Here is a 25,830-nt window from a genome sequence, read left to right on the forward strand (position 1 = left end):
CACTTCCTTTTTGCCTTGTTTTCTTTTTGTCTCTGTGTCTCACTTTTTCTGCCCTCTCTGACCCTTTGCTTTTGTCTCGTTCATTCTTTGCCCTCTAATTGGCACCTCGTTAGTGAGTTCTTAATTGGAGCGATGAGCCAGGTGGCAGCTGAGCCACGATGGCCCTCGTTAGTGTGTTATAGTGTGTGTGTGCTTGTCTTTGTTTAAGCAGAATAAATATGAAGCAGCCTGCATGATCTGTTGATTATGCTCCATTCACCCATGTTGAACCCTAACACATTCCCCTCGTAGCCCAACGCACACACACACACACACACACACACACACACACACACACACACACACACACACACACACACACTCCCTCTCACCATCTGCGATGTGTGTTGCTGCTCTATATTGATCCTATTTAATAATAAAATATCAAGGGCAAGTTATTTAAAAATTGTAATCCACTACAAATAACTAATTATTTCTCTAAATTAGTAATCACATTACTAATTGCTTTACATTTAAGTTACTTTCTAAAACACTTTTTTGCTCAACAAATTCAAAATATGTCTATATTTCTTTCTTGTTTATTGTTACACACGGTCGTGCACCTCACATTTCTCCTTCACAATGACTTGTTACAGGCCCATAATTAATGTATGCTACATAAATAACATATCAGAAATTAGCATAACCCTATAATGTACTTAAAGTAATTAAATTAATTGAAAGTCAGTAACTGTAATCTGATTACAAGAATTTAAATGTAATAAATTATACTACTTTTTTGACTAAAAAGTAATGTCATTTCAGTAACTAATAATTTTGTAATTGGATTACAGCCAACACTGTTGACAACAAGTTAAATAATAACGATTTAATCTAAATAATATATTCCAATTAAGACATTAAAGTTTAAAGGACCATAAAATGAGAGAAAATATGACAAAACAAGAACACAAGCATGAATGTTGATCTGCAAATGGGACGTTTGTATTATATGTATTATAAGATGGTGCAATCGGAGCTGAAATTGCGCTGCATCATGAGGATTAAAATGAAGTCATTGTCATTTTGAATCACTGTCATTGTTCCTTTCCACGCAAACACACCTCCTTTCTATGTAAATTAGGCTCATTATAAATGACGCTTTATTCATAACACTCTGTGCTATTTGCACTGCACAATAAACATTGCGCTATTACCATTAGAGGAAAAGTAGAGGTAAACTGAATTTGGACCCACTTTTTATTTCTTGTCATTAATTACTATGTACTTAAACACATTGATACAATGTACTTATTATGCACATACATGTTGTTGCATTGTACTTGCATTTAAAGTATCTGCATTTAATTACATTTGTATAAAAACTGATGTTTTTGTACATTTTCTATTGATCATGGGAGAAGTAATTAATCCAATAATGAACAAATGATGGAGATGAGGATAATAACCTGTAGGGCTGGGTAAAAATATAGATTTTCTTATGCATCGCAATCTTCATTTGAACAATCTTGACATCGATTCTTAAATCCCAAGATCAGTCTTTTAATCTATGCACCTGGTGCAACCCTTTACTACGATGAGAGGAAATCACTTGCATTATGCATCATTTCACGCTATGCAATTAAAATGTATATATTTGGCAACTGGCTAGTAAATGATTACATTTCACTCACCAGTAATTGTGAAGTATAGTTGTGGAGTATTCAGCAGCAAGATCCTTTCACTTCATGTTGAGAACAAAAGTTGTTCCTTGGGTAATAGTTTATAATAATGGTCCATCATCAATAGATAACTATGCAGGAATTAATGCAGGATTAATGAGTGGTCCTACATTAACACTTTAGTTACACTATTAACTAATATGGAAACATGATTAACCAATCAGTAAGTAATAGTGAACTAATGACTGAATTTGATTTTCCTCATTGAGAACTATTAACTAACTATGGCTTATTTAAATTAACTATTAATTAATTACTAATCAAAACATTAACATGTGTCTAAAATGTGAATGATTAGTTCCCCTTCTGTCACTAACTCGACGTTGTGTCAAACACAAGGGGTCTTCCTGGGATGCCAAACGTAACTCTGAACCTGAGAAAAGGCCAATGTCAAGTTGGCAGACAGAATTTGCATGCCCCGCCCCGGACATACGGGTATTAAGGGAAGAGGGGCAGCCAGTGCCAGTCAGAATTTTTCTTCGGTGCCGAACGGTTGTGCAACAGCAAGCTGAGTTCACCACTGATTCACTCACCTCTACTGGCGATAAGCACTGCTGTTGTATCTATGGTGCATTTCCAGCTGGCATTCTCTCTCTCTGCACGCTGTGCAGTCTACGCCCATGGGCGCATCGACAGCGCTTTCATTGCCTGAAAGAGTGTTTCTCCTCCTAAAAAGAGTTCCCACTCATAAAAGAGCAATACACAGCAGGCGTTGCACGTCCTTTTCAGGATGCATCTTTTTATAGATGTCTTTCCGCCTCTGTGTAGTTCCTGGATGCGGTTGATTTCTCTCCACTTCTGATGGTCATAACAGCTGCCTCGCGTGCCTGGGCTGCGATCGCAGGCAGCGTTTTATGAATGGTTCATGTTCTCAGTACGAGAACATAGCCATGGCAACATTGCGGTCGCGGCTTTCTTTTCTCATGAGAGAAAGCCACTTCAGCCGCCCCCCCCCCCGTCGTTCCTTCTTCCCACGGGATTGAGGATGACCCGGCTGGCGATGAAGGCGATTTGGGGATGATGACGGGCTTGGTTTCGCCGGGTAAATCCCCATGTACCACCCGCCCCTCGGTTCCGTTCTTCCCGGAAGTGCATGACGAGATGACGTGGTCATGAAGGGCACCTTTTACCGACCCCTCCGCTCGTCCGCTCTCACTACCCTAGACGGCGGGGCGGCCCATGGGTACACTGAGACCCCTTTCAGGACCAGGAAAGCTCCTGCTATCACACGCAGGTAGCGTTTTATGACATCACAACATCGAGTGAGTGACAGAATGGGAACGTCATGGTTACTGTTGTAACCTCTGTTCCCCCGAGGGAAGGAACGAGACATTGTGTCCCTCCTGCCACAGCACTAGACCTACCACTGTAATCGACTGGCACTCGCTGCCCCGCTTCCCTTTATACCCATATGTCTGGCATGCGAATTCTGTCTGCCAACTTGACATCGGCCTTTTCTCAGGTTCAGAGGTACGTTTTGCGTCCCAGGAAGACCCCTTGTGTCACTTCATTCGACACAACGTCTCGTTCCTTCCCTCAGGGAACAGAGGTTACAACAGTAACCATGACGGTTTTTATTGTGAACATGATCACGAAATGCGCCTTCAGAGAAACATGCACCACACGTGTGTTCTTTGCTGGAATTAATTTATGAAAATAACAGCTTTCTAAAGCATGGCTACAGTGTCTGGTAGAGTATCATAGTCAGCTTACAGATGTATGTGCCCAACATGTGTATTCTTTGGGATATCTCTTCTGTTCATTACAAATTATTAACTTCAGCAGGTTTGAGATTGCTGGAGGTCTTTTTAAAATAATTTTGATAACCCATCAGTAATGAGTCAAGTGTTACCACATAAACATGAAGGAATTACTAATTATTTTAAAGTGAGGGTCATGGTAAAGGATTTTTATTATTTTTTTACAAAACATTTTAAAAATGTTTTTTTTTTATTCATAGGTAGGTTAATCTTTCAAGAAGTGTTTAATTTTATGTGAAGTGCATTTTTTTCTTCTTCTGAGTAACTTAACGGATCCAGTGTCTGGTCCATCAAGCTTCTAATCCAATCAGGGTTCGGAAGTACACAGATGGAAGTGGCCTCATAGCTGCACAACGGGTTTCTCTCCATTTTCTGTTGAAGTCTTGTGGAGATCAACTCACTTGTCCTTTAGACACATCATTTTATTATTTTACTTTGTTTATGAGATAAGACTTTTAAAACATGTACTAACCGTGAGCACCAGCAATTAAAAGCATTACCCTGCTAAAGGTTTGTAGCCTATGAAATTATGTTCAGTTATTTCAATGATTCATAATTCAATGGCAGAATGTTTTTGTAATGTCTGTGAATGTTTAACTATCTGTTTGATTAAATGAATAAAACGTAGCAACAAACACTTAAGTATTCATTACTAACTGACAAGTAACACCTTTATTAATGGTTTATAATGTGTTTTCACTTTAGAATAATGGTCCAGATACCCTTTAACTCCCAAGGAAGGACATTTCTCATTAATAAGTATAAGTAATAAGTAAGATCTCATTAATTAATAATGCGTTACCATGACCCTCACTTTAGAAGTCTAGTCCAGATCATTAGTAATTCATTCATGCTTCTGTGCTAACACTTGACTCATTACTTATGGGTTACCAGAATTATTTAAAAAAGACTTTCAGCAATATCAAACATGCCGAAGTTAATAATCTTTTAATGAACAGAAGAGATATCCCAAGGAAAACACAGGTTGGTCACATACATCCCTATATTTCTGTAAGGTAAGCTGACTATGATCATGGTCATAACCACCATAGACATCGTCCAAAGACAAGATCCACTCGACTCTTTAAATACCCTTTCTGTTTTCTTCAGTCAGTAACATACACTTATCTACAGACGCTCTTTACAGAAATGCCGGTTTTGTTAAAGAGACAGTACCGGTTTTAGTACGTGTTCAACAAATCAATATATATACTAGTAAATAGTAAAAATGATGCAATTAAACAATGAATATGTAAAAACATTTAATATATGAAATACAATATTGTATTTATTGATTGAATGCATTGATTTTATAATAAAAATAAAATAAAAATGTGACCTAAATGATGAAAACCTAATAAAATATAATTAGTAAAATGAATATTTTCATAATATACCTAGTTAGAAGGTCCCCTGTATAATTAACAGCATTAGATGAGAGATCATTTATTTCAAATGTAATCAAAAGGGACATATTCCCATATGAATAAATATCGAATTGAATCGGAAACTAATTGAAACAAGAGCTTGTGAATCGGAATTGAATCAAGAAATCTGTATCAATACCAGCCCTAAATAGCCATATATACAGATGTGTGGTGTAGTCAAGCACAGTTTTGTCATGTTAAAGAGATGATCACTGTAGTGGACTGATTCTGCACAGTCCCTTTGGAACGGTTCAACTGATTCATTTAACAGAGCTGGCTCAAAAAATGTTTGCCTTCACACTGTGAATTTAGTAGCAGCACAGGCCCATTGCTAAACAGCAGTGCAGGAAGCACCGGTGTGTCATGGTATGTGACCAAACGGATGATTATCAACAGGTGTGGGGGTCACTGAGACTCTTCAAGTCATTACACTGACCTCTGACCCTTCTCTCCACAAATCCCTGACCATTGAGAGAGAGAGAGCACTCTTTTTCTCTCTCTCTCTCTTACTCACGCACATACACCTACACACATGGACACACATTCTCTTAGCAGCTATAGGCTAAAACTGTTTATTCTTTTGTTAGTTTTTGGTACTATTTTGGTGATCAGAGTATTTTGGAAATGTGTGTGTGTGTGTGCGTGTGTGTGTGTGTGTACGTGTTTGTGTGTGCGTGTGTTTTTCGGACAGCTGAAGGTCTATTTCTGCTGCTCATCCTAACACCTCCACATTCAGACAATAAACACCTCACCTTATGACAAACACACACATAATGCCAGGTGACAACACACTCAGCTTTCCTAATGGCATCAACACAAACACACACACACACTCACACACACATACACACACACACACACACACACACACACACACACACACACACACACACCAAAAGCCGACAAACACTATTTTAACAGACTAACAGATCTTCTGTCAGCTGTGAAAACAGGAGCAAACATTTGGAAGATGGAGTTTTTAGTGTGGGCCGGGTAACAGATGGAATGGATTATGGGATGTAAGTTTGGGTGTCGTTGCTGTTACTGCATCAGGCTGTTGGCTTTAGTTGGGAATGTGTGTTTGCTGATTTGATACATAGAATTTTTCATTTGATCATCACACATAGACATAAAATTAACAAAAACATTGTAGCTCTGTACTGAAAAAAATAGTAACACTTAGTAACACTTTACAATAAAGTTCCATTTGTTAACATTAGTTAATGCATTAGGTATCATTAACTAAATAATGAACAATATATTGTTTACAGCATTTATTAATCTTTGTTAATGTTAGTAAATAAAAATACAATTGTTCATGTTAGTTCATAGTGCATTAACTAATGTTAACATATAAAACGTATGATTTCAAAAATGTATTACTACTGCATATGTTGACATTAACATTAATTAAGATTAATAAATGCTTAATAATTATTTTTCATTTTTAGTTCATGTTAACTAGTGTTACCAAATGGAACCTTATTGTATAGTGTTAACAAATCATTTTCTTAGTAATTAATTTTTTTGTTTTTTTGTTTGTTTGTTTGTTTGTTTGTTTTGCACTGTGTCCTAATTCCTTGTGGGCCAGCTACATAGACAGCATTTTAACATGCCATTTTCACAATCCAGTCAATTCTAAATGGATAAAATCAAGTTCTGTCCTACATATTTTTCCTGTTGAATGTCCTGCTTTATTTGAAAATACAGTACATCACATTTCAGGTGGCTGATTTCATGGAGGCCATTCCCCTGCCGCTGCCAACGTCGATAGCCACGAAAATTGTTCCTCTGCCACGGCCTGTGGTTACAGCGACGGAGGCTGTTCCCCTGTCACTGCCATTGCCCACGACAATGGAGGTCGTTCCCCCGTCACTGCCCATGCTCACGACCACAGAGGCCATTCCCCTGTCACTGACTGGATTCACGACCACGTGGGCACCTTGCTGCTGCCGATGCCCATGGCCATGGTGGCCATTCCCCTTTCTTGTCAGTGCTCATGGCCACGAAGGCCATACCCCAGTCGCTGCAAGTGTGCACGGGCTTTGAGGTCATTTCCCTGCTGCAGCCGGCCCACCTTCTGTGACTCAGTGGCTCCACTGCCCGAGGCTTGGAGCCTTCCATGGCTCCACCCCCTGAACCATTCCCCCCGAACATTTATTCCTTTATTTTTACTCTGTGCTTTGGTCCTGAGCCTCTCTGTTATATCTGCAAGATCGTGACAGGCAGCAACACTATTTGGTTATTGCGGACATTCAAGATACCTCGTTTTAGCCAAAATCTTGGGGCGCATTGTGTCCTTCATGAAGAAGGCATTCCCTTAATGAATTGTTACAATCTCAGTAAAAAAAATTATCCAAGATGACCGACAAGTCAAGAGAAATGATGACCAAATACATACTTTATTTAATTAAAAAACGATATTTCAGTGCAGTCATGCGGATTAAAGTATTGTGTTGTTAGCTTAGCAACATGCTAGGTCTCTATTAAAATCAATGGTGAGTTGATTCACCTGTAGTTGCCAATGTAGGCAGTAAAAAGTAGGGCAGCTCACTAAGTTTTTGGAACTCGCTTGTGTATTTGTCTTTTTGTTTGTCTTTTTGTCTGAGCAAGAAAGGAGGTTTTGGTTTGGCTTCACTTGGGCAGAGTTTGATAGAGGTTAAAGTTCAACTTAGGACAAATTGGAGGAAGGATCAGAGGTGAGAGCTTAAAAATGACCTCGATTACACCTCGTTATGCTCTGGAGAAATGTGTCTGTGTGTTCCATGGGTTTACTGGTTGATTACTTATCCAGAGACCTTAGAAAGAGGAAGTAGGGTTTATTTGACCTATCCTTCTCATTTTCTTGTTTTTTTAATTAGTGTTGTCTGCTAAGGCAATCATCACTATTACTATTGCGCATATTTAGGGTTATGGATTTAAACAAACCCCTAACCCTAAGTATTAAACATTGGCATGCAACATATCCCACACCATTTGTGCTATTGCTATTTTTGTTACATGTAAACGGGCTAAGAATCCAACAGACTTACATTTGAAGAAGGCACCTGGACCATATCTAGAGACTAGAATATCATAGATACTTGCCAGTGGGCTCTTGGACTTGGTTGGCTCTGAATTTGAACCAAGCAACCAATCAGAACACCTTAGCAACTGCATATAAATGTGCTAAAAACAACTCAGAATCCACTGTTTTTACTATTATAGTAAAAATTACTTTAGTAACTATGATATGTTGGTGGAAACTATGGTTACCATGATAATTTTTGTATTTGGTTGAATGTTTTTAAACGTAAACCAATCATAACCCATTTATTTGGTTCTGAACTGTCAATCAAAACTGATCCCTCCTCCTATCTCTTTGTTTGGAGAGTGTGGTGGGCATATTTGGAATACCGTACTATAATGCTACTTTACTATTTCGGAAGTACGGATGCATATATAATGTATTGTGCTCCACTAGACCTTCCAAGCTTGATGAATGACTTGACTCCACATGCCGAAGTGTCCTTGGGAAAGACACTGAACCCCAAGTTGCTCCCAATGGCAGGTTAGCACCTTGCATGGCAGCTCTGCCGCCATTGGTGTGTGAATGTGAGTGTGAATATGTATGTGAATGGGTGAATGGGACAAAGCGTAAAGCACCTTGGTAAGGCTAAAAAAGTTGCTATAGAAGTGCAGACCATTTACCATGAATGAATCGGTAGCAACATAGGGCCCTATGAAATCCATAAAAAAAGTAAAAAATTTTTAAGATAAAAGTATTACATTTTATCATTGAAAGTAGGGATGCACTGATGTATTAGCCACCAGTATTTATTGGCCAGTTAATTGCTAAATTAAAACCATCGGCAAATCGGTTTTAAGCATGAAAATGCCAATATGAAAAAACAATAGTTCATTTATAATTAATTATCATCACAGTTTGTAAAAGTGTGCACAATCCAAAAAAAATACAAAATTATAGCCACAGAAAGTAAAAGGGTTGGCAATCCTAAGAACATGTGATATTTCATTTTTAATCATTCTCGTTCTCACATTAATGAGAAAAACTGTTGTTACAGACGTGACAGTTGTGAAAGTGTGCATGGTGAGGAAAACCATCCAAAACACTTTGAAACTGGCAAACTTTGAGTTTAGAGACATTGGTATGGTATCCATTAAGGCTGCACGATTGATTGAGTAAAGATTAAAATCACAATATGGTCTTGCCCGTTTACAAAAGCTTAAAAGGCTGAATTTAAAAATAGACTGCAATGAGCACTTCATCCAGCTTCAGTCAGCATTATGTAAGCAAGCGGCACCCTCTAGCGTTCCGGATGACTTATTTTAACTATATATTACACCACTATAGAACTTTAAAGGGTGTTTTATTCCTTTGGGTTAAACTTTTTATTTTTCCATGATGTGGTTGACATTTTTGTGGAATTGCCCAACATTTGCATAATATGAATTTGTGATGTTCTATAATATACAGTACAAACATGTCAAATGTGATTTCCATTGTTTTAAACTGTAAAAACAGAAGTGCAAAAATTTTTTTATTTGTACAACAAAAAACTTTTTTCACCTCAGTCATCATGCTATGATATTTAGTTTTATGTCTTCTTGACTCATTGTTTGATCTAACTACCAAAATCCAAGAAATGTAGTTAAAAATCATCACATCTATCAATGCATACTGCATGCTGTTAATTTTTAATAAATAGTAGGCAGCATTCAAACCATAGCCAGTGTGTTTGGTAGAGAGGCAGAGGGAGGGCATAGTGAAAAAGGCAAGGGGTGGAGTTTCACAGGGAGGGGTGGAGTTTGTCCAAGCTAAACAGAGACTACTGTGTGTAAGACTCTGAATAATGCCCTCCTCTCCCCTCTCTCTCTCTCTCTCTCTAGCTGTGCAGTCAGTGTGAAGCCGTGATTGAGGCTGCTGTGGGGTGTGCAGTTTCTCACATTCTGTATAAAACACACACACACACACAGACACACACAGATCTAGAGTGTGTGTTGAGCAGACAGCCAAGGGATTCACTCGCTCCCTGGAGTACCACACACACTGAAGATGGATCTCTTAAGGACCTGCATGCACTGGATATGTGTACTCGTGATTGGACTTCTGGGACTTGTGGATGAGAACTTAGGTGAGTGTCAACAATCAGAAAATGTACTCACTGCGGTTCTGTGTGTTTATAATGCATGATTTGTAATGCAGCATGTTTCGCTTCTGGTCTCTCTTGGAATATATTGTGACAGGTTGCAGAATGGCAAATTTGTTTGTGCTCCATGCCATTGCAGACTCAGGCTTTGGGCATTTCTATAACACACAAAGTTTGTTTTTGAATTTCCATGCATTCTTGTTTTAAAGTATCATTGCAGGTTTCTCTTCCACATCTCAGGAATCTATTCTGGGTTCAATTCAAGTTGAGCTCAATCATCAGCATTTGTGTCATGATGCTGATTATAAAAAAATAATTTAGACTCGTCCCTCCTTTATTTAAAAAACAAATGTATGGGTCCTGTCCAAAAACATTAAAATACACATTGTTTCAAAAGTATATCCACAAGAAATTATACATGTTAACATAATTTTAGTATATTAAACCTATAGGATATTTTATATATATATATATATATATATATATATATATATATATATATATATATATATATATATGCAACGCTGTCTTCTAAGCATGTAACAATCTCCATTTGATCTACATGTAATATTGCTGCTTTCTAGTAAAAACATTGCAAAATTAAAGAGATCTTATTTGTGATTTCGATATCCGATCAACATCTGCCGATACCGATAGTTTGGTGATTCTGCTTTTTTAATACTACCTTGTTTCAAATGTCTGATTATTATAAGACTTCTAAAGAAAATGTATGAACTTGTTTCTCTATGTCTCTATGTCATGTGTTTCCTGTTTTAGAGAAACTGGCCTTAGCTATAAACTAAACATTGAAACAAAAGCACATTATTATAATATTTTAAACCACCCCTGGACTCACAAGTTCGAATGCAGGGTGTGCTGAGTGACTCCAGCCAGGTCTCCTAAGCAACCAAATTAGCCAGGTTGCTAGGGAGGGTAGAGTCACATGGGGTAACCTCCTCGTGGTCGCTATAATGTGGTTCGCTCTCGGTGGAGCGCGTGGTGAGTTTTGCATGGATGCCGTGGAGAATAACATGAAGCTTTCACACACGCTATATCCAGCCACATGATAAGATGCGTGGATTGATGGTCTCAGATGAGGAGGCAACCGATTCGCCCTCAGCCACCTGGATTGAGGCGAGCCACTACGCCATCACAAGGACTTGGAGTGCATTGGGAATTGGGCATTCCAAATTGGGGAGAAACAGTGGAGAGAAAAAATCCCATATAATATTTAAATGTCACATATTTAATTGCTTTTATCAGCCAATACTCATATCTTGATCCAAGTGATGGTCTGCCAAATAGGAAGCCAGGTGTTTGCGTGTGTGTGTTTCTCGTTTGGTTGTGTGTGTAGAGTAGTGTGTTTATAAGTCTATCAGCTGCCTAACACTTGTTTTACTCACAGTTGGAGGTCTGGCTTTGAAAATCACTCAGTTTTTAATGTATACAACAGACTCTCTCTCACACACACACACACACACACACACACACACACACACACACACACACACACACTTCTGGACTGGCATTCTATTGTTTTGTTTGCTGAATTAATTTAATTGAACATATTAACAATCAACCCTACATAGGACAAGTGGCTATATAAGAGTGATATTAACAATCACTAATGGCACCATGCAGAATTGTATGTTTAATTGCATATTTATATTTACATTCATGCATTTGGCAGACGCTTTTATCCAAAGCGACTTACAGTGCACTTATTACAGGGACAATCCCCCCCGGAGCAACCTGGAGTTAAGTGCCTTGCTCAAGGACACAATGGTGGTGGCCGTGGGGATCAAACCAGCAACCTTCTGATTAACATCAGTTATGTTTTCGACTCATCCCACATTTATTTAGAAAAAAAAAGGCCTAAATCGTCACACTAAATCATGTTATGTCTTGTGGCTACAATTGAAACTGTGTATTTTAATATTTATGGACTGGTCCCATTATCTTTCATTGTAAGTGCTTTTTTGTACCACAATTGATTTGTTTTTTTTAATAAATGGGGGAAGAGTCAAAAAATTTTTTGTGGTAATCAACATTATGCCACAAATGCTGCTAATTGAGTTTGACTTGTATTGAATCTAGAGCACTCCTTTCAATTCATGAATGTATTTGCAAATACATTTGCATAAAACAAAGATGTCACAAGCACAAGTTTTCAAGCAGAACAATAAAAAAAAGAAAACTTCTGGTTGTCAAATGTTAGTGGAACATGTCCATAGTTAATGTAATTATCTTCACCTGTGGTTACTCTGCTAGGACAGCTGTGTGAACTTGAGAGGAACTGACTTCTAGTTGCAAAATGTCATTGCAAAAATGGCCCAGAAAAGTGAAGTAAGTTCTGAGGAAAGCTCTAGCAGCATACGTTTGCCAATACTACTTGGTTTGATATTTTGTTATTGACTACAGTGATAGTCAAACATGTGTGACTTAAAAAGTGTACAAATACTATTTAGGACCACCATAGTCTACCATAGTATGAAGTGAGACTTCTGTCAGTGATTTCCATCATTTCTCATCCCATAATAACCTTCAGACACAATCCAGACACAAACCCAGACGCTCAGTGATATCATCTCCTATTCCCCGAGCATTGTGGAGCTGCAGCATCTATGTCAGAGTTTATTTACAGTCTATAACGTCACGGATGGGGAGTGGGGAGGATTTATGTCCTAAAAGCAGAGAGAGAGTTCAACAGTATTTATTCACAAGTTCTCAAAGGTCAAGTCAAGGCGCACTCTGCGCCGGCTGAAGAAGTCGGAGAACCAGTGAGCCGCTGTGAAGTGAAGAGTGTGTTCGTATGGGGGATGTGTGTGTTGTGGAAGTCTGGAGCACTCAGATGAAAGTCCATAAAGGCTGGTGAGGTGCAAGCGAAGCCCAGACGAATCTCCCGAGACACAAGCAGAAATCGCGGAATCCTCCTCCACACTCCTCCACACTCCTGGGTACCAACTGGTGAAAGTGAATGCAAACATAGGTCACCGCACCTCAATAGACAGGCAAACAACAGATACTCAAGCTCATTCCAACTACACAAGAGAGAAGAGTTAGACTTCACCGTGAACAGCGCACATGTGAATAATAACAGAGAACAATACACTGGCAAAGATAGGGGAAACACGAGGAATAAGAAAGGAGTGCAATTAGAGGAAAGCAGGTGACAGCGGGCATGTAACTCATCACCGTGATCAGCGTCTCCACAAGATCGATCAGCGTTCCTCACCCAACAATCAATTTTCCCTCTTTTGCTCTTGTGTCTAAGACCAATATATCTGGTCACCAGTATTTCATGTTTTGGATGCTGGTGTTGCTCCTGCTTGAAAATCCAGCTGAATAAAATTTTTGATGGTACAGTTGCTGGCTTAACATGGTTTCAACTTGGTTCAAGTTGGTAATATATGATCATTAACTTGTCCAAGCTGGTCTAGATGGTTAATCAACTGGACCTCTAGCTGGTTGGACTGATGCCAACCTGGTAGACCATATTGGTCAAGGTGGTTAGGGCTGTTAGGCCACCTTGTACCAACAACAAACCAGCTACCAAAAACCAGCTCAACCTCCATAAATTGGTTTGACTTTCAGCATCCCACTGGGTGTCTTATCTAGCTTAACCAGAAAGCCTATGCTTTTTGACCAGGTTTTGCTGGTGAACTGCATGGCTATACTGGCACACCAGCTAGACCAGCACCAAACCAGTCAAACAAGCCTGTACCAGCATTGAAATTCATGCTGGTCTAAGCAAGCATCGTCCCTTAAATTTATGGGCCTGGTCTTGACAGTGTATTCTGGTCAGACAGAGCAAGAGAGCAAGTTCCAGTGGCCGAATTCACAAAATGTGATGTCTTCTGATGAAGACAATTAAGAAAGTTCTTTTTGGGGATATAAAACATTCTTAAAGTTTTTTCTCAAGTGAGAAAATAAGAAGAAATTAGTAGTTAAGAAAGATTTTATTCGTAAGAATTTTTCATGAATCTAGCCCCAGTTGAGAATATTAAGGTACCACAAAGTATCAATCCTGAAGTTGTGCAATGCTTCTCCGCTCTGTACATCTTCAGTCCTCAGTCACACCTTACTGACAGCGCCGTCTGAACTGCTCACTTCCTGTTTGGGTTGGAGAGAAGGCACATTTCTCATCCTAGTGTAAAACCTCTCTCTCAACTTTACTGCCCTGCATTTCATCAACGTTCTCATCACCTTATCCCCTCTTTTTCTGAGAGGTTATGAGGTCTATCCTCTGATGGCCACTTCGCTCTGGCTCTGATTAATAATGGCCGTCATATATGAGCTTTGCGTTGTTACAGTCAGTAAGGTGGCCACCTGTTGAATAAATGGAGTGATTTAGATGAGGTTTTACAGCAATAGTCACTCTATCTTCTGGGAGGCAGAGGATTGATTCCCAGCATACTTGTTTCATGCCGTGAACAATAATGTTCTGCTTTAATTTGATATTGTGAAACTTCCAGCTGCAGTCTGGTTGATGGCTGAGGTCCAGAATCTTGTGACAGAAAACCAACAGATGCAGCTCCACACTCTGATCTCTATAATGTGAGAAAGATGGTGGTTTTGAAGAGAGGAATAGACGATGAGAGAATGAAAGCGTTTTTGAGACAATACAAGGGCAGAGCAACCGAGATGTTTACTTATTACAGTCTTGCATTTCTATGCCAAGGAGAAGTACAGGATCAGTTTACAGCAGAATGTAAGTCATAATTTTGCTGGCACGTTTATCTAAAGTGACCGACCAGAAATGTACTTGATTTATGCAAGCACAAATACTTTGCCAAATGCATTGTATGCATACAGTCCTGTTGTACATACTATACTTAAGTGCATTTTATTTTATTTATTTATGTATTTTTTGATAATTGCTAAATTTGAAGTAGAAATAAATAGTAACAGTAGAGTAGTATTTTTGAAAAATTCAGAAAGCTGTTTTGAAAACAAAGAGGACTTTTGCAATTGCGTTTGGTGGCGCTTTTAGAAATTACATACTTCAGCTTTAAAGAAAGATGCTTTATTCTACATATGGTGCTGGGCACACATTCATGAGCATTTTGACATTAAATGTTACCAGCCAAATTTTACATGCTTTTCTCATTAACCTCTTCGGTGGGTTCAAAAGGTGGTGCTATGTTGTAAAATAAGTTTACGCTTAAAATGTTCAAGTCTCCGAATACATAAGTCAGGCATATGGGGTATCATTTGAAAGCTTATAGTGCAAAGTGAAATATGATTTCTTTAAGATATCCAATACAGATGTCTCTTTTATGCACTGATCACTGCTGCTGTATGCCCCAAATATCTAAAAACGTAATATCTGCCTTTACTAGGGGGCCTGGGTAGCTCAGTGAGTATTTACGCTGACTACCACCCCTGGAGTCACGAGTTTGAATCCAGGGAGTGCTGAGTGACTCGAGCCAGGTCTGCTAAGCAACCAAATTGGCCCGGTTGCTAGGGAGGGTAGAGTCACATGAGGTAACCTCCTCGTGGTTGTGATTAGTGGTTCTCACTCACAATTGGGCAGGTGGAAAGTTGTGCATGGATTGCGTAGAGTAGCATGAGTCTCCACATGCAGTGAGTCTCCGCGGTGTCATGGACATCAAGCCACGTGATAAGATGCACAGATTGACTGTCTCAGAAGCGGAGGCAACTGAGACTTGTCCTCCGCCACCCAGATTGAGGTGAGTACATTGATTCCTTACATTTTCTTTAGTTGGTCTTAAAAAGGTCTTTAAAGAAGAAAGAATGTCATATGGGTGTGGAACGACATGAGGGTGTTGACAGAATTAAACATTTTTGGGTGAACTGTTCCTTTAAAGGTGTGGTGTCTGGAGAAGTCTGACTGTGTTTGCATTTGTTTTTACATAAGTGAACTCATGAGCACAGAATGAGACTAGATTGAACCTCTGGTCCCAGTTTTGTGTGTGTGTGTGTGTGTGTGTGTGTGTGTGTGTGTGTGTAAAGTCAGTCTGGAGCCCTGACTTCCTTGATTTATTAATGGCTTCTTAATGATAGGGAACAGTGGTACTGCAATCAGCGTTCTCTCTGTATGTGTTTCTGTGTGTGTGTGTGTGTGTGTGTGTGTAGACAGCCTGTTGTACTGTATTATTAATGGCTTTCTAATAATGTGGAGCAACACTTATTTTCAAAAGATCTTAGCAGTTCAAATTCAAGTCTCTAGGTGTTTTTATGCATTATTGGAAAAGTTTGTATACAGTATAATAGTTTAAATCTATTAATTTCAGGGATTGATACCCCTGCTATCTCTGTAGCTATAGCTATCTCTGTAAATTGAACAAATAAATGGATTTATCCAGCAATCAAACACAACTGGAGCAGTTGTGCTTACTTTATTTCATTTCCATGATTCAACTTAACCCAGAGTGCATCATGGGAACATGGAAGGAAGCAGCTGGTTTTGGTATTTGAAGGTGTTGTGTGGCAGCCCGTCTTAATCCTTTTATCTTCTGTCATTTATAATCTGACCTCTCTTTCATCTTTCTGTTCTTAGTATTGACCGCAGACACACCTGTTCCCAGCTTTTGCTTCTACCTATAGGCTGAATGTGTCAGGATCCTGTCACCTCAGTTGGTATTGTCCTGTCTCATATTGTATGTGAGCACATGGTTCCTGTATGTGTGCTATTCCCATGTGCACTTCTGACATTTTGTTTGTCGAATTTTATGTTGCTTTGTTTTATGTGAGCACATACAATAGTTTCTATTTGTGTTTTCTTGCATGTGCTCTACTGTCAGTTCTCTGTCTCATTTCTTAACCCTGCCCCCCTCATTTGCTTTGTTGTTAGTTCATTATTTTTACTCTCCTCACCCTCGTTACCCTCCTTTTTTCTTCCTCTATTTAATTTCCCTTTGTGCTCTGTTTTATCCCAGTTTGTTGTAGGGCTGTCAACAGGGATGAAATATTAACACAATTTAAAATAAACAAAATTCGAATTAAATTGTAATTTTAAAGACATTATTTCAGGTTGGTGAAAATGTAGCTGCCAGACTTGTGATTTTTTAATAGACATTTTCTCTTACATCCACAAGAGGTTGCAATGAATCAATATAAACAAAACAGTGTAAACAAAAATATGTACAATCATAAAGTCAAAAGATTAAGCTATATTCTCATATTCTCAAATCTTAAAAGGGGTCATGACATAGTCTTTTTTTTTTTTTTTTTGTAATTTTATTATTTAACCTGAGGTAAACTGATAATGTTAGTAATGGTTTTTTTGTTTTTTTTTAAAAACCAGTCATAATTTAATTCCTTACATTTATATAGCACTTTTCTAGGCACTCAAAGTGCTTTACATAGCATAGGGATGATGATGCGACGGCAGCCATAGTGCACCAGAGCGGCCACCACACACCAGCTATTGGTGGGGAGGAGAGAGTAGAGTGATGTAGCCAATTCAGGGATGGAGATTAATACAAGGCCATGATAGATAGGGGCAATGGGGGGAATTTGGCCACCAGGGTTATACCCCTACTCTTTACAAGAAGTGTCCTGGGATTTTTAATGACCACAGAGAGTCAGGACCTCAGTTTAACATCTCATCCGAAGGACGGTGCCGTCACTATACTGGGGCATTAGGACCCACACAGACTGTAGGGTGAGCACCCTCTGCTGGCCTCCCTAATACCACTTCCAGCAGCAACCTTGGTTTTCCCTAGGAGGTCTCCCATCCAGGTACTGGCCAGGCTCAACCCTGCTTAGCTTTAGTGGGCAACCAGGCAAGAGCTGCAGGGTGATATGGCTGCCATAATTTAGTAATATATCATCATTCTCCATCCTGTCTCTGGCCTTCGGTCCTAAACTCTCGATTTTGGCCTAAGTGCCTCCTTTAAACTTCAACATAAACACACACTGTTCTGATTGGCTAACATCGTGCAGCCCCTCAAAACAGCCATATTTGAAACTCAATCGAAAGAGAATGAACAAGCTCTACAACATTATTAAACAAAATTTCAGGGCTTACACATAATGCACATCCAATACATTGCATCCAGCTATATTAAACTGTTCACTCAAGCACAGCAGTACCATAAATTATCAAACAGTCATGACATTTGGAACATTCGTGTATGAAACTGTTTACTCACAGTTTTCGATCGGGTCCAATTGTGTTTTAAACTGCCCCATACTTCAATAACAGTTCTGTTGCAAAGCTTGAATTGTATTATTACTGGTTCACAAGCAATTCATGCTGATATGAGCCAAAATATTGCACATAACAGTCCAAAGCACAGTGAGGCGCACATCGCCGAAAATGCATCAAAATGGTCAAAGACGTCCATCTAGTGCATGTTTAAATGCACTTATATAGCGCCTTATTAACCTTAGCAGTATTCAAAGCACTTTACACAGTGTCTCATACACCTATTCAAACACACATTCACACACCAAAGACGGCAGAGCTGCCATGCAAGGCGCTAGCCTGCCATTGGGAGCAACTTGGGGTTCAGTGTCTTGCCCAAGGACACTTGAGCATGTGGAGTCGTGTGGGCCGGGAATCGAATCACCAACCCTGCGATTAGTGGCCCGCTCTACCACCTGACCCAAAGCCACCCTGTTTACATTTTACAACAATTACTACAACATTTTTTGTGCTCAAAACAACAATATGCCGAGCATCTGAATGAAACAGAATGCCGTCTTCTTGTCAGAGTTGTAACTTGACTCTGCATCTTTTAAAAGTGGCACGCGATACATAACAAAGGTCAAAAACGTCTAGTGCATGTTTATATGCAAAAATAATTACTCTCTTACTGTTTACGAACTGAGCACCAGTGGGCGGGGCCAAGGGTGCAATGATTTAAAGTAGGCATTGATGTTGATGCTGTAGAGACGGTAATGAAATAATTACCCCTTTAGTGAAGTAGGGAAGTCACGTAAGTAGAGAATGAGCCGTTTTTACAGCTTGCTTTCAGTAAATGCTTTTATTGCATTGGGATTACATTTTGAGTTCTGAAATGTACAGTATGTTCTTATATTAGAATGACCTCAATGTCAAAATATTAAGAAAAATGTTATTCCTCATGACATGACCACTTTAAGTAAATAAGTAAAACGTGAAAAGAAATGCTTCAATAAATGGTTCTTTGTAAACTTGGTGTTGCACAGGAGCCTATACCGGTGTACCACATACTTAAGTTTCATAATACTGGAGGTACCACAGCGTTTTTAATTAAATACAGTTGTATGTATAGTGTGTACCTTATGCCTATACAGCGAGACGCTATTAAAGGTGTAGTTCACCCAAAAATGAAAAGTTGCTGATAATTTACTCAATATTCACTTTCAGCCATCCAAGATGTATCTTGAGTTGAGTTTCTTCATCAAAACAGAATTTAAGATTTTTAGGGCTTTTTATAGAAGTATTGTTTTGTTTCTCAAAATAATCAATCGTTGCATTCAGAAGAACTTTATTTGAATCGTGCAGATTATTTTGATGCATCCTAAATATGCATTTTGGACCGTCAAAGTACATTCTTTTGCATGGTTTAGAGGAGCAGGCCTGAAATGAAATCCTAAAAGTCTTAAATTCTGTTTTGATGAAGAAAGAAACTCAGATACATCTTGTATGGCCTGAGGGTGAGTAAATTATCAGCAAATGTTCATTTCTGGGTGAACTATTCCTTTAAGACCACAAGACACAATGGCTAAAGCTATCCACCCAAGGGGCCATTCACTCGTACGTACGCTAGACTGACATCTTTGACTGATTTGCTGCATCTCATTTAAGCATTCGTATGTGCCCACCCAAGGGGCCATTCACTCCGAACACGTATGCTAGACTGACGTTTTTGACTACTGTGCTGTGTCTCATTTAAGCATTCGTATGTGCCCAACAGAGGGGCCATTCACTCCAAACACATATTCTAGATGGACGTCTTTGACCGCTGCACTGTGTGCTCATTTAAGCATTTGTATGTGCATTTTTATCTTAATTTCTACAAATATTACAAATTTTGTCCTCGTCAGCCTAGACCATGTTTTCTGTATGAGGCATCTTCTCCAGGTAGTCTGGGTGAATCTGTCTACTGGTTTCCTGTCCCTACTCTGCCTGTTGGTTCCTGGCTGCCCTGCTGTCATTGTACTCGCCTTTGCCTGCTGGTCCACCTGCCCGTCATGAACCTGGCCCACCTGCCTCGTCATCAGTGTTCCCTGGTTCAGCTACCCAGCCTAGCCCTCCTTCCACCCTTCCCCTATCTCCAGCTTGTTAGTTCTCCACCCACCCTAAGACTGTGTTTTTGCCCTATGGGGACCTTTAAGTTTGTCTTCAAGCCTTTTTTTTTTTTTTACTCTGCATTTGAGTCATCAACCCTTCATCCGCACCTGATAGAATGTTCCAATGCCCCACCTGTAATGCTGAAAAGAGGCTTATTCACTCATCAGTACATTTCTAAACAAATAAAGAGTGGCATTAAGCAGCCCTAAGTTTTCATAAACAAAGGATGTGTGCTTGTGTTCCATCTGGACTATTTTCGTGGCCATGTCAAAATCAAAGCGTTTAATTGTAAACGCATTGATATTTGCTACGTTTATGCCTCTCATCAACACTGGTATGTCATTTTCCTCCACTGAAGATTGAGTGTTTCGAAAACGCTCTTGTTAGTGATGACATTAGGAAACTGAAACAAAATTCTTAAATGAAAATAGATTAGTGTGGAAATGGCCTGAATGGACTTATATATCTGTCTCTCTTGTTGGTCAAATTTAGTCTTAGTTTATTTATTTATTTTCTCCCCTTTTTCTCCCCAATTTGGAATGCCCAATCCCCAATGTGCTCTAAATCCTCGTGGTGGCGTAGTGACTCATCCACGCACAACTCACCACACGCCCCCCCCGAGAGCGCGAACCATATTATAGCGACCACGAGGAGGTTACCCCATGTAACTCTACCCTCCCTAGCAACCGGGCCAATTTGGTTGCTGAGGAGACCTGGCTGGAGTCACTCAGCACGCCCTGGGATTCTAATTCGTGAACTTTTTTTTTGTTTTGATTTTCTCCCCAATTTGGAATGCCCAATCCCCAATACGCTCCAAATCCTTGTGGTGGCATAGAGACTCATCTCAATCCTGGTGGTGGAGGACGAATCTCAGTTGCCTCCGCGTCTGAGTCCATCAACCCGTGCATCTTATCACGTGGCTTGTTGAGCGTTTTACCGCCGAGACATGGCTTCACGCCATCCACCGCGGCATCCACGCACAACTCACCACGCGCCCCACCAAGAGCGGGAACCACATTATAGCGACCACGAGGAGGTTACCCCATGTGACTCTACCCTCCCTAGCAACCGGGCCAATTTGGTTGCTGAGGAGACTTGGCTGGAGTCACTCAGCACACCCTGGGATTCTAACTCGCCAACTCCAGGGGTGGTATTCAGCGTCAATACTCGCTGAGCTACCCAGGCCCCCTCACAGAGTTCATTATGAGTGCTCACATAGCGCAATTATATAGGAAAATGAGACACAAACGCGCTGTTCGTGGCATTTATATATTCGCAAAAAAATTCCCTTATTTAGACAGTACAATATTTCTTCCCCAATGGTAAAAAAAGAAAAGTTAATGGAACTGTTAGGATACGGAATCGTTAAGAGGAGTCGGAATTGTAACCGTAATTCCTTACGATTCCCATCTCTAGTGAAAAGGATTTAATTCGGTTCCATTCCATTGCACTTTGTCTAGCTGTTTTTAAACACAAGAATATGCCCGTTGTGAATGCCTACTGTTAGACTGGCAGAGAAAGATGAAATTGAAGTTTGTGTTTTACTTCGGGTGTTTATTTAAATGTAGATTGTTTATTTTACATTTCATAGAGCGTGGCGGCAGTGAAGTGTGTGTCTGTGTGAATGGTTGCTGGAATGTTCAGGGTCAGGTGATCACGTTTCGAGATGACCTTGTTAATTTCATCTCAGCATAAACATAACAACCTGCTCGCATATCAACACACAAGGTCACCGTTTGCACATAAGCCCTCTACACATTCTTCTTGTCCACATGGTCTTTCTTCACACGTATACTTATGTGTGTGTGTGTTAATAGCAGATTTCATTGGGTTTTGCTGTGTCTCAACATGGTGTCTGTGGTTGTTAATATAAAGGTATTGGGATGGCTGTTAGCAGTCTTTGTGGTCTTTCTGTGTTAGATAAAGGCAATTTCAGTAGTTCCACCACCCTATAGCGACCTAATGTAATTTTCTTTGTTGGGAAACAGTGATTAAAGACTGATAAAAGTTCTTTAATTGCAACTTAAAACCAAGGTTATCACATCAGCGAATTCGCTTAAAACAGCTAATTATTTTAAAACAGTCTGTTGCTGCAGGAGCATTCCCTTTCGTCTTTATTGAGAGTCAAGATCGCTTGGAACTCCAAACAGCATTACACAGGAGATATGAGTGAAATGTTCTTTATTTACATAACAGCTAGTTGAAGGACTCTCGTTGTGGAATCATGGAAACAGACGTGTCTGAAACCAGTGACACATTTTCAGACTACAAGCGAGAGTCAGTCTTTTACGGTCATTCTTTTGTGTGTGCAGGTGTACATCTGGACCTGTATCTGCATATGTGTTCCAATTACAATATTTATAAGGAACATTTTGTGTTAGTTTTAACTAAAAGTCTTTGTACTATTAAACATTAAATGTACTCAAACTGAGCAATGTTCTAAAAGTGCCACAGTGTTTACACTTTTCACTATTGTTGCTTTAAATAAAGCTAATTTATGTCAAATTCAACCACAGGAATTAAGTTAGTAACACATAACCAAAAGGACAATTTAGACAGGTTTACAGATCAAATAATTATTGTAATTTTTATACTGAGTTCATGCAAGTACTTAAAAAGGTGTATAGGGTATTCTTAGACCGATGTATAAATTGGCTGATGGTTTGCTATTTTAAAATTGTTGTCATTGGCCAAAGTAGTCATTCCGCCCAGTGTCAGTTTCAAAATTAGGGCTGGGTATTGATACAGATTTCCCAATTCAGTTAGATTCTCATTCCCAAGCATTCAATTCAATTTCAATTTGATATTCATATGGGTATATTTCAGTTATAATGTCCCTTTTGCTTACATATGAACAGAGCATGTAAATGGTAAATGGTCTGCACTTATATAGCGCCTTTTTAACCTTAACGGTATTCAAAGCACTTTACACTGTGACTCATTCACCCATTCATACACACAGTCATACACCAATCCAAAAGGTGCTAGCCTGCCATTGGGAGCAAGTTGGGGTTCAGTGTCTTGCCCAAGGACAAGAATTTCAATGGAGCGAGAAGAGCGTTTCACGAGACTGCGTTCAGCCCCGTTCCTGCCACTCATGAGGCACTCACTTTCCACTCCTACCAGAGTGCGCTACATATCTCGTGTGGCCACATTAATATGTGTGTGCTTCAACACTGACAAATATCTGATTTTGGCAGCTGTATTAGGTCCAAGATTTTAAACAGAGTGGATTATCAGAGATAAGTCAGCATTTAAGCTTTGTGTGATTGGCAAGCTGATGGTGACAAGGGCCGATTCCAACAACAGACTACAGTGATGTCAGTGCGCAGAGGCAGTTCAAAACACAAATTAGTTTCCATTACATTTTATTAGGCTACTGCAGACGTCTGTTTACCATCGATTCACATGGGATAAGCGATGTCTGTATAAATCACAGAAATGAGAGTGTCACTGTCACACATAACTGACCCATCAGAAAATGTGTGCTATTTAGCTGTGCTGACTAATTATGAAGTATTAAATATGTGCATGTGCTGTATGCTGGGATTATTAGAAGAAAATGACTAGAATATCTGGCAAAATACAACAGAACTGTTTACATTAGCGAGCAATAATCCTACAGTCAGGGCTGGACTGGCAATCTGGCATACCGGGCATTTTCCCGGTGGGCCGACGCACTCTGGGGTCGGCCGCGAAACGAGCCGAATGGGCCGCGAGTAGACCATGCCTTTCTTTTTCCTATGAAAAGCTCGGTTAAAAATAACCCCAGTTATTCTTATCCCGTGCTAATTGACATGTTGGTAATATAATCAATAAGCATGATAGTATATTACATATATTATATTTGGTTACATATTTATTGTTAAATTGCATGATTTTCACATATTTTTTCAGGTATTTATATAGATTTTTTGGAACATGTGCTTAAAACCGGTACTGTTTCTTTAAGGAAACCCAACATTTTTGTTAACCGCTTCTTTAAATTAGCGCATATCAATGAGAGAGGACTTGAATGGCTTTCATATGCCTGATTAGAATTAAATGTTTATTTTTTTGTTGTTTTTGATCAACGACTGACTGTAAACTGAAAGGGTATTAAAAGAGACATTATTCAATGACAAATCGGTTGCGTGGATCTTGTCTTTGGACACATATGGAGCAACTTTTACTCTCAACATGCTGTAAAAGGATTTTACTGCTGAATACTTCACCACCATACTACACAATTCATTCACTTTTTTTTTTTTTCTCCTCAATTTGGAATGCCCAATTCCCAATGCTCTATCTCAATCTCAGTTGCCTCCATGTCTGAGACGTCAATCCACGCATTTTATCACATGGCTTGTTTAGCACGTTACCACAGAGACAACAAGCTTCTTGCTATTCTCCGCGGCATCCACGCACAACTCATCACACCCCACCGAGAGCGAACCACATTATAGCAATCACAAGGAGGTTACCCCATGTGACTCTACACTCCCTAGCAACCGCGCAAATTTGGTTGCTTAGGACACCTGTCTGGAGTCACTCAGCACACCCTGGATTCGGACTCGCGACTCCAGGGGTGGTAGTCAGCGTCTTTACTCGCTGAGCTACCCAGGCCACCCCATTCACTGGTGTTGTTTAAATTTTATTTTCTTCACATTTACCAGCCATTTGCCAAATATATACATTTTTAGTCTTATTGCGCAGAATTTCGTTGCAAATGCAAGTGATTTCCTCTCATTGCAGTGGATGTTTGCACATAGAGTAAAAGATCGATTTCGTGATGCAACGGGAAATCAATATTTTTACCCACCCCTATTCAAAATTAATTCCAATATATTCTTTTCAATTGATGATACACATTTTTTGATCCCAATTTGTTTTTGGAAGTAATTTTTTGTGAATATTGTGTTAAATTCAGCGATTTTGTGTATGTTTAACAGTATATTAAAGGGCTGGGCAATAAAATATTATCACAATATTCTTTTTCATATCATTCAATATCAATATTTATCAAGATATACATTCACATTTGCACATTGGAGTTTTTTTTGAATATCTAAGTTGGCAGAAGAAAAGAAGCAAAAATCCTAAACAGTCAAAATAGTCTAAACAAAACTGCATTGGGGGCCCAGAGACAGCCAAAGCAGTGGTGTCTGAGGGATCTTCTACCAAAATATTAAAATATTTTACTTTCATATCCAACAGAAAACTATTTGTTTATTATTAAAGGCTCGTAACATACTGATACTTCGTCTTCCGCTGCTCCTGTTAGGGGTCGCCACAGCGGACCATCCGTGATCCGCTTATTTGACTTGGCACATGTTTTACACCAGATTCGTAACATGCTGATTAATAAAGCAAAATTTGGAAGGAAAAAATCGTTATGGTCCAAAGGCGCTATAGAACCGCATTAACTTACTCACATGCAGGGAAAGGCATGGTCTACTCTTAAGCAAGGCAACTAACTTAAGCCAGCCCTAGTATATAAACATACATCGGTCACCCTGATCTCTAGATATAGGTATTGCCCAT

The 25,830-nt window shown here is 39.4% G+C and overlaps 1 protein-coding gene across 2 annotated transcripts in view; it reads left to right on the plus strand.

The window, feature by feature from the left end:
• Positions 1–25,830, plus strand: part of bmpr1ba (bone morphogenetic protein receptor, type IBa) — a 71,378-nt gene that overhangs the window by 22,759 nt on the left and 22,789 nt on the right. The window contains exons 1-2 of one of the 2 annotated variants that reach the window (XM_052106948.1): positions 8,372–8,458; positions 9,799–10,043. In XM_052106948.1, coding sequence (XP_051962908.1) covers positions 9,965–10,043 — 79 coding nt within the window. In that variant the 5' untranslated portion in view covers positions 8,372–8,458; positions 9,799–9,964. Of the gene's footprint in view, positions 1–8,371; positions 8,459–9,798; positions 10,044–25,830 lie in introns of those variants that run through there. The other variant, XM_052106942.1, reaches the window with a different exon arrangement.

The sequence above is a fragment of the Xyrauchen texanus genome, chromosome 3, assembly GCF_025860055.1.
Source record: "Xyrauchen texanus isolate HMW12.3.18 chromosome 3, RBS_HiC_50CHRs, whole genome shotgun sequence".
NCBI classification, from domain to species: Eukaryota; Metazoa; Chordata; class Actinopteri; order Cypriniformes; family Catostomidae; genus Xyrauchen; species Xyrauchen texanus.